Source organism: Aspergillus vadensis (genome assembly GCF_003184925.1).
Source record: "Aspergillus vadensis CBS 113365 unplaced genomic scaffold BO88scaffold_20, whole genome shotgun sequence".
Classification (NCBI taxonomy): Eukaryota; Fungi; Ascomycota; class Eurotiomycetes; order Eurotiales; family Aspergillaceae; genus Aspergillus; species Aspergillus vadensis.
In genome coordinates, this window is record NW_020292058.1 from 387,201 (window position 1) to 403,345 (window position 16,145).

Below are 16,145 nucleotides of genomic sequence, written 5' to 3' on the forward strand. Positions count from 1 at the left end.
AATAGGTGCTTTACCTTGTGATTTTCTTGCTTTTTTAACTTTGCTTAATCGAAACACAAAGTAGTTTCTAATTTCTTGAGACATTGGTCCAGGCTCTGGTATACTGATGAAGTGGCGAGTTATGAAATATATGATAGAAGTCGAGATGCTATACCTGTTTATTGTTTGCGGAATCTCTATCCAAGAATAAAGGTGTGAAACTGGGGTTTTGCTTGTATCCAAATTTTAAGAGCAGCCTCTGCAAGTGCAACCCGCTTCCTGATGCCGTTTTCTGACTCAACGACCATCAAATTCACAGTGACCACATGGACATAGTAGTGACTGAAGTAGTCGTTTATAAAGATGGTTTTTTGTTCCGAGTCACGCCAGTCCGCGACGTCGCGGTCATAGCTTTGTGCAGGATGATGTACGGAGTACAGACCAGTACTTTTTGTATCGTACGGCAAGGACAAAGCCAGGACATCGAATTCGGCTCCATTATTCCAATCAGGAATATGACGAAGGCGTCCCCAGTTAATAGAAGTAGGTTCTAACCACCCAACTATGTTGCCACCTTGATCGAGAAGCTTGACATAGCCCATGGAGCCTTCAGGGCGTTCCATGCGAAGCCGAAGTGACTGGGTATAAACAAGGATGCATCCATCTCGACAAGCATGCTGGGCTTTGGGCGGAAACCTTGCCTCTTGGTCGCTCACAGCGAGGAGGCCTCCTTGCATGCAGTATGCTTCATCAACCATCTGGGCAAGCGATGTCCATCTCCTCCGAATGATATCATCATATTCTTCCCAAGTAACCTTGGCATCAAGAGCTTTCGGGAGCTTACCTGGGAAGCAACCCCCCTTCCAGGCTACTAATACAGCAAGACGAGCCAAAATATGCACTTTGAAATCCCGAGAATCTAGCTTATGGGGATCTGTCAATGCACTTTGAAGAACTGTCCATCGAGTTTGCCCATCCTGGGATGACGGGATAGCAATTTGTGCTAGCGATGCAGAAATTCTCTCCCATCTCCCGTTTCTAGGGCTGAGGCGTATTTCATTATCAACGGACAACCAAGACCATGATGGAAACATTTCTTGTACGTTTTGATATCGCATAGGATATTTTCCATCTTTGGTCTTCCAAAGAAGAGCCCGGCTAAAGTCACTAAACGGCAGGCCATAATGATGGTTTTGTCCATAAAGGAAGTGCAAGATCCCTGAGAATGCGAAGAGGATATCAGACTTGCAAGTAAGATCCCTGCTTGTGTATTCGCCTAACAAATCCGAATATTTAGACCACGGGATTTGGACATCTGAAGATGTAGAGTAATGACCTGGACAGTCCTCATCCTCGGGTGCGGTCTTCCCATGGCAATGATAAAATACCCCTTGATCAGTGAATACTAGTAATCTTGGTGAAAGGATTGCTTCTTGGAATGTCCATCCTCGAGTTTGCCATTTTGAGGATTGACAAATCTTATTGTACGCGTCAATGTCTTGAAGCAGGTATATTCCCTGTGTTTGACCTGTCCACATTGGGGATCGCCTCTTTGAATTTGTTCCGGGAAGACCGTAATGTGCATCACTTCCCGCCATAGCAACTAGGGTTAGATATGACTGATTGTATATCTTGCCCATGGCATTCAGCTGTTTTGCCTTTTTGCATGGCTCATCGTCTTGTAATATGCAAAGTCGATCAACCCAGAGAAATGGTATTCCTAGGCTAAAAAATGCCTCTATTGCATTATTGATTGTTGCTGGCAAGCAGTCATCATCTGCAAGAGACCCTTCCTTGCCTAGATTGTCAATATTATCCAGCTTTGCTTGTAGGAGGTCACCTCCTCTACCCCAAACATAGCTTAGAGTGGCGTATTTGCAGTCTTGAGGAGCCAATATGACACATCTTTTATAGGTGTCAATGACGCGAAATTCTTCCACTGGTAAGTCATATGTTTCATGATGATGGGGTACCTCATGACCGGCGCCATCTGCACAGTCTTGAAGCCAAGTGATAACCCTGTTCCAGTTTACTTGCGGCTCTGGCCTTTGCAGAGATATCAGATTGTTTCCCGATAGTGCACCCGCAGCCCCGAAGAAGATTGCGTTTTCTGTAGAACAAATCTCGTTAATCTCGTTATTTCAACCACAGGTATATTATTAGGAGCTCAGAGAGACCCATACGATGAAGAGAGGGGAGGGGGCTACCTACGATAATTGGTAGCAACTATGGAAGCCTTAAGTGATCCAAGTGACAACGTGATCACCAGTTCATATTTGATACCTCTCATTAGCGCAGGATTCAATCTCACATCCAGTTTGATCATTGTCTGCGATGGAAGTAGATTCTGGTTTGCTATTGACGTTGCATGACTGGCAAATGTTCCGCAGGTCTGACAAGACGTAGATCGTTTTTGAACATCTTTCAGAGTTCCCAAATTGAAATTGAAACCTCTAAGGTAATCCGTATTCCTTGTGTACCATCTATGTTTTCGTAATATTGCGTCGTATTCAGAGACGAGGATACATCGTGCAAGGTGTCCTAGCCTCATATGTGCACAGAACTGACAAAGGGGATCTGTTTGGATGTTGGAGCATTCTGAGCACTCAGTATGAAATAAATCATTCGCTGTCATGCCGTGAAACTTGTCTCTATAGTTCTGATAATAGCCTTTTGGTGAGTGGTATCTTAGTACCAAGTTTCCCTCATTAGCCTGACACAACGAGCATGTTTGATGCCTTGAAGAGAACCTAGGTTTACGTTTGTAATCGTGAGACCCCATATTTGTTTGGCCAGAGTTTTATGCAAAGAGATGCTTCAGAAACGTCAAAGTAAACAACCCATCATCAAAACAACTAAAAGGGAAAGAAAAAATATACCTAGGTTGATGGTCCCTTTATAGGCCAGGGGTTTGTTTGAGCAAGGTATGGGTGTGGTAAACATGGAGGGGTAGTGAGCAATTTTGTCTAGGAGGACTTCCCCCTCTTTTGATCTAATGTGATCAGACAACGAAGGCTGCGGTCGGACCGCTGCCATAACAAATCGCGTGTATTGATAATTAACCAACAAATATTGAAGCCTTTCAACATCACATTAGTATAGATATATACGGCCTTACTCGGTGATTGATCTAGTTGGACATTAAAATTTGTGGCCTTCTTTACTGCAGTGGCTGTAGCATGATGGCCAGCGCTATGCGTCACCTACTACTAAGATACCTGATGTTAACTCCTCTTCTCCTCAAGCTGAAATACAAGCTTCATCTTAACATCCCTTCTAGTAAAAGCTATCATAAGGCCTTTTCTTTTCTTATTCTACCTCTCCTCACTGGCCCCTGCCCGTTCCTTTCCATTCTAAAAGATGTTTCTGAACTGACAGGCAACCAAGAAACTAGTACGTACAGTAAAAGAGTACCGGCTGACTTCTTATCAGCTGTCGATCCCTCAGCCCTTTAAAGATCATACGGTTATCAATTTCCCATTTTGTGAGGAATGGAATGTTGCGCGTAGCATGCAAACTAATAATAATGAATTGTAATTGAAGAGCAGTGATAGCTAAATACAGTATTATGTTCTATGTATACTATGTTACCTCAAAATACTGCTAAGTATACGGTAAAATGGAAGCACGTAGAAAATTCACTACTGGTCACTATCGAGCGCTACAGGGGAAGGTAGGGTAGATACAGGTAATTAGACCTAGGTAGATCGTAGGATGCTAACATGTCGTTACTCTGTACGGAGTACTTCCTATGGACTTCCGGATTGTTGTATCGGTATATCTACCAATCTCATGTCAGTACGTGGCCGTGCATGCTGCCAAGGAAGACAGTGCCACAGCCAGCAGCATCTGATCTATCTCATTAATTAAGTGGGCATGAGCGGGGTAAGCATGGTTATCCCAACCTTTATGCACTTATCCTAAAGTCACCCTGGTCGCCCAACAATAAAGTAGCACTCATCCTTGGTTCATGTAGACAGCACCCACTGCATCCATGATACTGTTAGACGCTGCGGCACTGTACGTTCTGATAACAAAACTTCCCCATCTGCTTCCATATCAATGGGATGTTTCATTCCCACAATCGAATTCCCTTCTCGAGGATAGATCACTATATCAACAGGTATAGGTTGTGGACATGCTCGCGAGAGACAGCGATGGCCTGTTCTGATGGCACACATCTCCATGAACAATGAATATGAGATTTCCACGTCGAGAAAGTGCCCCAATGCACTTCTCATCTAAGCACTTGCGTTGCCGATCCATTTCAATATCATTTGTCTTATTTCTTGTATTCTACACCTCATCCTCCACGGTAAATGTGCGATGAACGCTAACCCGATGCTTATGCTGCACTCCGCCGTGCCAACCGCCCGTCAAGTTCTCTTGACTACCATTCAAGCATCTCCTCCCTAGTGGCGTCGAGACAGACGTGATAACCCCGTGTGCGTGCGAGTTATCTACAGACATAAGATCCGGCAGCCAGTAGTTCACCTCATCCTTGGTGACCGATTTCTTCAGCGTGGAGCTTGACAATCCATAACCCCCCGCAATGCAGGGCCCCCGCCGCACGCAATGTGGCCTGTCCAAGCGATATGACGAGCTGCCGTCGAGAAACCAGCGGAAGAGCGGGCGAAGGGTAATGAGGCTGCCGGCGATAATGGCGAGGCCGGTTTCCATGACGGACCAGATGGCGATTTGGTAAGTCGAGTCTGCATTGTTAGACAACCCTTCTTGTGATGGGGTTGTGGAGAAGCTTACAAAGGAAATCTGCGTCGGCATAGTGCTTTAGGTAAGGGAGGCGGATGACCACAGCCACGCTTGCACTATAAAATTGATTAGCTTGTCCTCTTTCAGGGGCGTGGGACTTCACATACACTGCTCCAAGCCCGAGAATCGCACCTAACGCCACCTTTGTGCGTGGCGACATGTGCAGCCCCCAGATCAACGCTGCTGGGAAGATCCCAAGCGTAAAGTCACAGAAAATGGTGAGCGAACTGTAGGTGTATGCGATGATGAGGAGGATATCGGTTGATAAGCAGTTTCCCGACTTGAGAGGGTTGATCTGCCCCCAAAAGTACCCGATTGGCAGGCAATCGAGCAGCAGAATAAGCCAGAATACTAGTCCGATGCATATCACGGTGCCTATGACAGTCCAGAGGAGAAAGCGGTGCAGCGGGCGAACAGCCAGTCGAAGGAGGGCAAGGGCAATGGCTACTTTGGCGACGGCCGACGCCCACAGGTAGAGCATTTGTCCAAGCCACCAGTACTGATAGGTGTTAGAGGCAGGTCATGATGAGCAGAGCGGCTTGGTGGAACGTACTATCATCGCATACTGCACTGCGTGCAGACTTTCCGAGGGATTCATGCTCTTTAGACTGATCGACTCGAAGTCCGCGAGTGCGTGACCGACCCCAGCTTCCGTCCCTAACATACACAGCACGCTCAATGATATGAACAGCGCCTACAATTAGTCAGTCTTCGATATCCAAGATCTACTCAGGAGAGGATGAAGACAATTTACCAGCGCTGCTACCATAAGCGCGTCATCCCACCCAAACGCACGCAGGATGTATAACCGCACAAAACATCGCAACACCACAGCAATTATCGCTAATCCAACCGTGACAGCCGAGACGATGAAAATTGCTAGGCTGTGGCCAACCAACGGTAGGGTGTATTCCATTCTGACCAGCAGACAATGGGGAGCTCGTTTAGTCAATTGGCTCGAAACTCAAGAAGCAGGGAGCAGAAGGGCCTTATACGCATTTGTAAGAGCTAAAGCGCATCTCAAGAAGGGATGGTAAAGGATCGGATCGGCAGCACATCGAAACTCCACCTACTGGGGGATTTACAAGCGGGAAACGGTTCATCTCATCATCAGCAGCAGCACGACTCGCGTGCTAATGACAGGGCGTCGGCGTTGAAACAGTAAGTCTAGTTCTGAATATGAAGTGTAAAGGGTCCAATTGCCACTCCAAAACCCATATCAATTGGAAAGTTCCTGTGATTTCAACGAAGGGGTTTGCTGGACAAGTCGCATTAATGGCCTACTTCCCATTCTGCCAGTACTGCCATTCTCGCAAAATCATCTCCCTTAGCTGTGCTGGTAGAATTCAGGAGGTTTTCCCGGTCGACATCACTTACTACTCTCCTAGGAATGATTCAATGGCCCAAGCTCTGTTTCAGTAGTGCTCTTCACTTGTTTCATATCCTTATAACCTTCCCACCCCCCACAGTTCCACAAACCATTGTAGACTAGGTCAATACACACCCCCTCTAATCAAATCGCCCGCATTCCACAACATCAGATCAACAGTTCCCCATCTACTGATCGTCTCGATCCAGTCCCAAAGTGGACCCGAATGCAGCAGAGCTTATTCCATGATAGGAGGTATGTGGGGCTGAATTAGAGACACGCCGAAACTCTCCTGACTCGCGTCTTATGAAAGGAGCTTGAACCACACCTCTGCAAAGTATAATTTGGTGACTGCACACAGATAGAACTCGACACGAGGATAAGTTACAACGCCATGTCGTTAAGTGCTATTCTTGGTGCTTAGTTGAAGTTGTGTCCTTACTGGTGGGTCTGACAATGCCGAGATGGCCAAGAGTTCATATGCCGAGACTCTCCTGAGCACCGTGATTGACGTTTCAAGTTGCTTGCGGCAGTCTTGTTGTTCTTTTATGGGGACCGATTATGGCTAGCTAACTTAATACATAGTCGCAGTGCATGGAAACGTTCACCAGCTGCGGGATACCGCACACACCCCCGGAGAACTATGCATCCACCCCCTCCCCATCTCCGCAGCAGACTCGTAAACTGGAGGCTTCATTTAGGTAGGATATACCAGATTGTACTGTATGGATGGACATAGGATAACCATCCGGAGCAACCGGGTAACAACACACTCTAATTTCTTCTAAAAACATTCTTGCTATGATGTCATCTTTCTTCTTATTGTTTTTCCTTATTCCATCCGATACTTATTATTCAATACTCTCGTCATTGTCCAGACTATCCCACACTTACAAATGTCAAAGAGTTCATTGGTCAGGAACAAGATTTAACAACCTTGGCTTCCCGCGTGGGTTATTAGTAAAAGGCGCCGCCTGGTCATCACTCGGCAACCGCAGCTGTCGTGATGATGATGCCGCCCAAACCTTAAGTATAAACCACGATCGTATTTAGTACGGACAGCAAGGGACATGTTACACAGTAATTCATAATGACGTCTAGCTACACACAGTTTAAAAAAGGCTAGAAGGACCACCGATAAATTACATAGTGTAACCAGTACTCTTCTTTAGCCCTTAATAATGACTATCCGCCATCTTGTCAACCCTTCTCGCCCTATTCTCAAGCCCTTACTATCTATTCAAATACAACACCGATTAATATCCCAATCACCTATCATCATGGCATCTCGTATATCCGAGGCAATCAAGACCGACCACCGCGAGATTGAAGACTACTACAACAAGATCCTAAACTCTGCTACCGAGACTGAGAAAACTAAATGGCAGAACCAATTTACTTGGGAACTGGCCCGTCATTCAATTGCTGAGGAGCTGGTCGTCTATCCCCAGTTCGAGAAGTCACTTCCTGACGGGCTGGCTATGGCGGATAAGGACCGTAAAGAGCATCAATCTGTGAGTCATTTATCATCCTTTTCACTACCCTTCCACCCAACAAGTATCAATAATAGTGTCTGTAGGTCAAAGAACAACTGAAGAAATTCCAAAACATGAAGCCCACAGACCCGGCATTCGAGTCTACTGTCCGGGCTCTGATGAAGGATCTGTCCGAGCACATCAAGGAAGAAGAGAGTCAAGATCTACCGAAGCTGGAGGACGCCGTGTCGGTAGAGGAAAGCGAGAAGCTTGCAAAGTCCTTTGGAAGGACGAAGATGTTTGTGCCGTCGCGGTCTCATCCTAGTGCGCCTGATAAGCCGCCTTTCGAGACGGCGATTGGATTGTTGACGGCTCCCATTGATCATCTGGCGGATTTGTTCCGGAAGTGGCCGCATACCGAGGGGATGCCGAATCCTTCTACTAAGTGATGTATCTATTTTATTTATTGTATGCTTGGGACGTGGAAATTACCTTTGAGGTTGATGGTGTTTGATTATGTTGGGTACATTTGGGAGGGATGGCAAGACTGACTCACATGCAAAGTGCATACTATTGTGTAACTCACCTGGTCTATATGATTATGTTATGTGCTATATATTGCAATTCTTTTCTAGCACACTCAGTGAAATAATGAAAATGTAATGCGCACTAACTATAGTCATGTGACTATTCAAGATTAGAAGTATTTCCTCTCTCCATCTCTTGTCCCTCAATCTCCTCGTCCGTAGCCTTTCGATGCGCATCGCCCAACCGAATATCACGCAAAGTCAGACTAAGAAGAAACCCCACCCCGGCGACAGCAGTATAAAAAACCCACACCCATCGCAACGCAGCCGTCAACGCATGGAACACCACCGTCCGATCCTCGCCAACAGGCAACGTCTCCACAATCGCAGCAGCAGCCGTCGAAGCCTCCACAATCTCCTGCGCGACCGTCTCCCCCAGCACCGCGGCCATCTGTCCGCGTTGCCCGCTTACAGCGCGCGCATACAGTACTGACCCCACAACGACAGATATCGCGGCAGCCAGCTGGCGCACGAACGAAAATGTTCCAGTACCGCGACTCAGCTCAGCGGGGGTGGTGTTGGCCTGCAGGGCGATCAAGGTAGCCTGGAAGTTAGGACCGATGCCGAGACCAGCGACGATCTGAAAGAGAATAATCCGCGGCCAGGACTTGGTGGCGGGGAGGTCGATGAATAGGCCATAGCCCAGGGTGGCGAGGAACATGCCTAGGATGATGGCCTCTCGGGAGCGGCCGGTGGTGCGCATGACGAAGCCGGCCAGGCCGGATGAGATGGCGAGGGCTCCTACTAGTGGGAGGAGGTATACGCCGCTTAGTAGAGAGCTGGCGAGGAGGATGTTTTGGAAGTAGACGGGGAGGTAGAAGCAGGAGCCCAGGAAGACGGTGGAGTGGCAGAAGTTGATCAGTAGGATGGTGAGGTTGTAGCGGTTGGAGAAGAGCGTTGTGGGGATAATGGGGATCTGAGCGACTCGGGCTTCGTAGACGAGGAAGAGACCGGCTGTGAGGACGCCGAAGATAAGGAGACAGATGATCGTGGGGGAAGACCATGGATAGAGTGAGCCGCCTAGCTCGAGGCCGAAGAGGAGCATGAGTGTCGCGCCGACGATGAGGCACAGTCCGATCCAGTCGAGGGAGAGGAGGCCAGCTTTGAGAGGGGTGAGAGACGCAGTGTGTAGTTGTAGGAAGAAGAGAAGGCCAAAGAAGGCGAGGCCGCCGATAGGTACTGAAGATGGGGGTTTAGAAGACTGCCATCAGGAGAAGACGTGGGGAATAGGACGAACGATTTATATAGAAGCACCATCGCCAGGTCGAGTAAGTCGTGAATGCGCCACCGATGATGGGTCCGATGGCACCAGCAATCGCCCAGGTTGCGCCGAAAATCCCTAGGTAGGCTGATCGACGACGCACGTTAAACATATCCGACACGCAGATATTGGCTAACACAGTGATGCCGCCGCTGCCTACGCCTTGAATCGCGCGGCCTGCGATGACCATATTAACATTGATCGCTACGCCGCAGATCAAGCTACCGCCCAGGAACAACGCGACAACTGTCATAAGGATCGGTTTGCGGCCCCAGATATCGCTGATACGACCCCACAGCGGCACACAGGAGGCATTGGCTAGCAGATACGACGAGGCAATCCAGGTGTAAGCGCTGTCGGAAGCTTTGAAATGGGCGACCATCTCTGGAAGAGCTGTGGAGACAATCGTCTGTGGAAGTGTAAGGATTTTGCCAAGTATGATCGGGTTTAATGACCTACGATGTCTAGCGCTGCTAGGAAAACACATAACTACGCACGAATATTAGACAGTGTACAAGACAGTGACGGTGATTATATGGGTATGCGTACACTCAGGGATGTCATCACAACTGCGACCCTTTGTTTGCTCTGATGATCAGTGGGAAAGACATCCTCCGCTGTTTCAGTAGAAGTGTCTTTTCCCACATCATGCTTGACATGATTGGAGAGGATGTGGTCCTCTTCTAGGTGTTGGTACTGTCGAGGAGAGTGATCTTGCCCTGCATTGACAGCCATGAAACGGAGACTATCGTGAAGAATAAAAAGGAAAGGAACGTGACAGCCTCTAGGGAAGAGGAAAATGCAGTGGTAGAAAAACAAATTCAATAAATGAGCGGCTACGACAAAAAGAGTGAAGAAAATCAAATAACCGAAGAAAAGGTGTGGTGGGATAGTCTTCTGCAGACAGATGGCCACAAGAGTCCAGAGGACTCAATATGTAGGCAGCACTCCTTGACACCTTCAACGGCAGCAAGTGGAGAAATAGATCGATCATAGATTTACACAACGTCATGGCTATTATGGGCTCTGATCGCGATGCTGACCACTGGTTGGATCTGCCTGTGTTAAAGGTGGAGACATAAGGAGGAACATCAAGAAAGGGGCAGGAGAGACATAATGGGGACCCAATTGGGTGGATGTCCGGCTCATTGTTTTAGACTAGACTACTTACTGGCCGATGAGCCGGTCGGCAAAACAACAAAAAATTCAACGCAAATGGCCTGCAAATGTGGGTCTAGCTCCTTTTTTTGTGAGGCATCGTGCCATGTGGTAATAACGCCGGAATTGCCAGTAAGCTATTGGCATCGGCCCGTGCCGTGAGATGGAAGGAGGTTTGGCGAAGACGCTTGGCCTTCTAGCCGCGCATTCAAGTACCCTAATAAAAAGCAAAGACTGGTGTTTCTGCCCCTATGGCCCCGATATAGGCTACCTACATATGCCTCCATCGGTTTCTCAAAGTCTGGGCTGCAGCCTTTGGTTTCCTATCCCTCGTAAAGATACCCTTCTTGTTACCATCCACCCTGCTGACCCCTACAGCCGCCTGAAAGTCAGCAAAGTTCCAGACTTGCTCTCCCACCACTGACTCCACACGGTCAAATACCCGATGATACATGTCGAGCAGTTCGACCTGGAACTCCTCGCTCCACGGAAGCCCAAGCACAGAATGGAGGCCAGCAATGGTATCCGCCCCGTATTCTGTCATGACGATGGGCTTGTCGTATTTGCCCTCCCAGCCCAGTAGCTCCTTTTCGAGAGCCGCCTCTGCCTCCTCAATCTCGCCAGTTTGGGTATACCACCCGAAATAGCGGTTGAGGCAGAGAACATCAAACATATCCGAGATTCGATCAAGCTCATAGGTAGCATCTCCGTAATTTGTAAAACAGACTGGACGGGTGGAGTCAAGCTCGTGGGCCAGGTCAACCAGTGGCGAGAGATACTCACGAGCTCCTGCCTCATGCGATGCAGGCTCATTAGCAATTGACCACATGACAACGCTAGCGTGGTTTTTATCCCGAGCAACGAGCTCCCGGATTGCTTGCTTGTGAGCTTCGCGCGTCTTATTGTTGATTCCTTCCGGGGTGAATGTCTGCTGACTGTTCTCGCTGGACTGACCAGCCCCAATGGAGTATGATAGGCCAACAGCAGGCGTCTCGTCAATGACAACAATTCCGTGCCGGTCCGCGAATTCCATCACCTCTTCGGCGTAGGGGTAGTGTGAAGTGCGAAATGAGTTTGCTCCCATCCAATTCATCAGCTGAAAATCGTGGACCATGTACGCTGGGTCGTAACCTTTGCCGCGCACGTTACTGTCTTCGTGTTTCCCGAAGCCGGTGAAGTAGAATGGCTTGTCGTTGATGAGAAATTGGTTCCCGCTGACTTTGACTGTGCGTACACCCGTCGCAACACTATAGGTATCAATTGTACTGTCGTCCGAGCCCACTATGCTCACTCGAAACTGGTAAAGATATGCATCTCCCGGACGCCACAGTCTGGCAGGATCTATGGTGACAGTACCACGAGTACCTGATGCCTCGGCAACAGTCTTTCCATCCTCATCGATCACGTTGATCTTGATGCGCTCTGTCGTTGAGTTTGATACTGTGACAAGGTAATCGATCAGCCCGGCTGTGCCGTCCACGTTAGTGACAACTCTGATGTCCTGAATGTGCTGTTTGGGAACAGAGTACAGCGAGACGGAGCGTGTAAGTCCAGCATAATTGAAGAAATCATGCTGGTAGACCTGTGTTATTTTACCTGTGTACTCCTCCACCTCGATCCTGCCGGGAGGGATAGTCTCGTGAGTCAGCACGTTACTTACGGCGATAGTCAGACGGAAGCTATCGCCTGCAGAGACGAGACCCGTGATATCTGCTTCGAAAGGTGTGTAGCCACCCACATGCTCGGCGACTAGATGATCGTTGATATAGATGCGACCATGGTGCGTGGCGGCCTCAACGCGCACGAGATATTGCTGGTGTGACCAGCCACTGGGAACAATAGCCTCGCGCTGGTAGTAGACCCATCCAACATGGTCATGAATCTGACGATCGACAAAGATGTCATTGTAAGAGGCTGGGACGGGACACTCGAGATTGGTGGCTAATGGAGCTGTCCAGGGTGCGGTCGTCTCATTATTGCTGGATCCGAGAGCAAACTTCCAAAGTCCATCAAGGGAGACTATATCTCTGAAAGTTGTTTGTTGGGGCTTTAGCATTGCTGGTCTCTGCAGGACCGTTTGACGTGGGTGGAAAAGTGAGGGTGTAGAGGTTGCATGTTGGATTAGGGATAATATTGACAATACTAAGAGGAACCTCATCTTCACAAAGTCAAGGTAAGTTTATTAGAAGATTTGATCTTGCCAGGAGTATACCAGTCACTATGTGCGATAGTAACGCATCTTTTAATATAGAGGCGGCAATTGACTGCTATGCATATACACAACATCGGCTACTGATGCACTTAGCACATCAGCTATTTGGTAAAGCCTAATTCTTTATTCCAACAGTAATATCTAGTCAATGGTCCCTTGGCAGCATTGCCAAGATGCTGCCGAGCACAATCCTCTATATCTTCTTTGCAGATGTGGTCCCGAAACGGTCCCGAAAAGGGTCCAGGATGCAGCCAAGAACCAAAGTGCGGAGAAATTAGAGTGCGCGGTGCCCACGGACCCGATTAATACTATAATCATCAATTGCCGATTAGAGGTGAACTAAATGGGGGTGTTGTAGAGCATGGTGCTTACAGTCATGCCATCAGTGGTTCATCTGTAACCTATACATACCATCTAACTGTGACTGTATCACGCTCTCTTGTTGCATCGTGTACCCTTCCGAGGGCACGAGGGCACCATAACCATAACAAGAATTAGAATTTGACTAATGTATTTCTTGCCCAGATGACAATATTCGCTGCTCATCCTTCTGTGAAATCCTTGTTTAGTCCCATTACGAATATTCAATCCTCCCATTTGCGTCGGCATAGCGAAAATAAGACTAACATACCTGGGCCTCCAGGTGAATTCCCAACCCTTGGAATGACAGACGGAGCTTCACCGGATGTATGGACACTTAATGAATAAAATATTTTTATATCGTACTTTTCAATATTTACTGCCCATACAAATATCTTCTGAACTAGTAGGTGAGTTTTTGCAGCCTAGTAAATAGTAACATGATATCAGAGAATTAAAATGTGGCATTCTACGATATAAACTTTCTTGAGGCTCAGATTAACCAGCCGGCCTCCATGAATGGACGTGCAAGGCGGCATTGAGATAAGAAAATGAGAAGATAACAGCTAAAGTGAAGAAAGGCATATTTTGCGTTTACAGATAAGCAGCACTGTGCAAATTGATGAGCAGGAGGATGAATTAGCCGGACTAGTTGACCAAAGCCAGTGAAGATAAAAATTCATCCATGACAGGTTGTCCCAACATATTAACGCACATTTCTTGTACTCTTATTAACGCGACGCATCGAACGTCACTATGTAGAGAGATATTGCATTCACCTTCAACCCAATATACGTAAACAGAAATGGGCTATTTAATCCACCTTCTAACCCCCCGAACTACTTTTCTTCCCCTTTCCCCAAAACAAAATTCTGGAAAATCCCTATCTCATGAGATGTGCCTGGGTCCTGCCTTTATATAATCTGGGACTTCCAGTCAACGTCAGATACTCTGACATATATAAACGTCTTTATCTTGTCGTTCGGAATCTTCCTACAATCGCACTCAATTGTTTACCTTTTGCATCCTTACAGGAATGGCACAATGCCAACAACTTCTCCCCCAAATCCAACCTTTTCTGACAATAAACCGGCTTCAAAGAGGAGCTCTCAATTGACGCAGCAAATATACTTCTGACGCGACTGAGTGAGATCTCGAATATCGAATTTCCTACTCCAGCCATCCTGCACCACACGGGATAGACCTTTCTGCCATGCTCACTCATCCTCGGTGCGAAGATAAATGAGCTGACAAGTTATATATACTAAGTAACTTCTTGACACGGTGATATCTCGTTGTTGAGTCGCGTTAGTGTTGAGTTTCCATCCAAGTGTACACAATAAAAGCGCGACTGAAGAGCCGCCAAAATTGTTGACATTCGGAGAATGAAATGGGGATAGTCCATGCTGACTAGAAGGGAGGGTTATGGGAGAGTTGATGAGGAAGCACAGTGACTTCCACCTCTTCTGCGATGGATTGATTATCCCGTGTCTGTTGACATGCTCCAGTGAGTCGATAATACCACAGTATAGCTGCTTCAATTAATGCTGACCTGGAATAGCTGCTTGATGGTGCTTTGCTGGGCCCGACAACTTCCAGAATGAATAAACAAAGATATGATGTTTCTTTTTCACTTGTTGTGACGTCGAGACATCGTGCACACTTGCTTGCTGTGGCTGGGAGATTAAGGAATCATCGAGCATGCAAATATACAGCAGGAGTACCGCTTCAAGCTCAGCCTAAGACATTGATTACCAGAGAATGTCTCTTAGGAAGGCCATTGGTGGATGCACTATTGTCCTTACAGACTTGTTATTATTATTATAATTACTTGAATCTCATGATTGGGTATTGGCACGCATTGGGCCGTGTCTATGAGTTCTAAAAGGTACGTCGATATATTCGCCTTGTAGAAAAGAGCGAGAACGAGCAAAATTTCACCCAATCGTCACATGCTTGCTAACTATAGAGCACTGTAGGAGCACACAGCACCATATCATGCTCGCTGCCACAAACCGTCTTTATTGACAACCATGCACTGTGCCTTGTTCACTGCTGCACAGTCTATCTGCTCGCTGCCACATGTTATAACTTGCTCGTTGCCACAAGCTCTCTTTGTTCACAACAAGGAATTCTGCCCATCTCGCTGCCGCAGAAGGATCCTACTTCATAGCCTCCTGTATATAGCCCACTTCTGAGGGAATTGGTCCATATGATCCTTCACGAATGGGTTTGCCTCAAAGGTATAAACCCTTTCCCCTTTCCTGTCGTTTGGCTTTCTTCCTTTTTTCTCTCCCAGTTCTCACTGCTCTTCTAAGACATTGGTTGTAACAATGGATTGGACGGAGTTGAATAAGGTTATGATTGTCGCAAATTTTATTGGCTTTGCTATCGTTCTCAAGAATGAGGCCCCGAAGCTTCGAGAATGGTATCGCAAGCTACAGGAAGCCAGAGCTGCTCAACCGGGCGCCTCTGTCTTCCAGCAGTTGGCAGTGATTCGTTCGCCGCCTCCAGCTTTTGCTGCCGATCCATTCACATTCAACGATTGAACTCAACTTCTGGGAGAATCAAGGTGCCTTGGGGGAAGGTACTCGTCTTGAGGACTCAGGAGAACGGGGAGATTGGATATGGTATGGAAATGACGCACAGTGGTAGTTGCGTACACATCTCGTTGGCTTGGGAACTAACCTCTGGTTTGAGTCGTTGGCGGAGTTTGGGGACGCCCACCGGCGATGAGTCTAACCTTCTACGTAGGGCCGGTGATTAGTAGCCTTCGGGCGAAGCTAAGATGAACTCAGATGTATTTAGATCGAATAAAAGTATCTGCAGTTTACTTCGTCTCTTCCTGTCTTATAAGTAAAGGTGCTTCTAGTCATCTTCAGGCAACAACCATGATGCGGTGCAACTATTGCAACAACGCTCGTCAGAGAGTGTGTCTAATACTTTCGTATTGCGCCATATGATATTGGATGAT

General features: G+C 47.5%; 5 protein-coding genes across 5 annotated transcripts; 1 reads left to right on the top strand and 4 right to left on the bottom strand.

Moving 5' to 3' along the window:
* Window positions 1-176: 176 nt before the first annotated feature.
* BO88DRAFT_437114 (HET domain-containing protein) lies at window positions 177-2,915 on the bottom strand (the record flags this gene model as incomplete). Its single annotated transcript, XM_025709606.1, has 2 exons — window positions 2,191-2,915; window positions 177-2,089 (listed from the first exon to the last, which is right to left on the bottom strand). The coding sequence occupies exons 1-2, from the start codon at window positions 2,759-2,761 to the stop codon at window positions 177-179; spliced, it is 2,484 nt and encodes an 827-aa protein (XP_025560405.1). The 5' UTR covers window positions 2,762-2,915.
* A 1,035-nt stretch (window positions 2,916-3,950) lies between these two features.
* On the bottom strand, window positions 3,951-5,665 carry BO88DRAFT_468999 (pectinesterase precursor; the record flags this gene model as incomplete). Its single annotated transcript, XM_025711593.1, has 5 exons — window positions 3,951-4,691; window positions 4,741-4,805; window positions 4,857-5,248; window positions 5,303-5,443; window positions 5,504-5,665. The coding sequence occupies 5 exons, from the start codon at window positions 5,663-5,665 to the stop codon at window positions 4,276-4,278; spliced, it is 1,176 nt and encodes a 391-aa protein (XP_025560406.1). The 3' UTR covers window positions 3,951-4,275.
* A 1,559-nt stretch (window positions 5,666-7,224) lies between these two features.
* Window positions 7,225-8,263, top strand: BO88DRAFT_406673 (uncharacterized protein). Its single transcript, XM_025707214.1, has 2 exons — window positions 7,225-7,632; window positions 7,698-8,263. The coding sequence occupies exons 1-2, from the start codon at window positions 7,300-7,302 to the stop codon at window positions 8,040-8,042; spliced, it is 678 nt and encodes a 225-aa protein (XP_025560407.1). The 5' UTR covers window positions 7,225-7,299; the 3' UTR covers window positions 8,043-8,263.
* Window positions 8,264-8,280: 17 nt separating this feature from the next.
* On the bottom strand, window positions 8,281-10,176 carry BO88DRAFT_345839 (MDR family MFS transporter; the record flags this gene model as incomplete). The annotated part of the gene is made up of 4 exons (XM_025703316.1): window positions 8,281-9,359; window positions 9,418-9,850; window positions 9,901-9,930; window positions 9,991-10,176. The coding sequence occupies 4 exons, from the start codon at window positions 10,174-10,176 to the stop codon at window positions 8,281-8,283; spliced, it is 1,728 nt and encodes a 575-aa protein (XP_025560408.1).
* Window positions 10,177-10,870: 694 nt separating this feature from the next.
* BO88DRAFT_345882 (beta-glucuronidase) lies at window positions 10,871-12,655 on the bottom strand (the record flags this gene model as incomplete). Its single annotated transcript, XM_025703319.1, has 1 exon — window positions 10,871-12,655. One exon carries the CDS (start codon window positions 12,653-12,655, stop codon window positions 10,871-10,873), a length of 1,785 nt encoding a protein of 594 aa, XP_025560409.1.
* Between the last annotated feature and the right edge of the window lie 3,490 nt (window positions 12,656-16,145).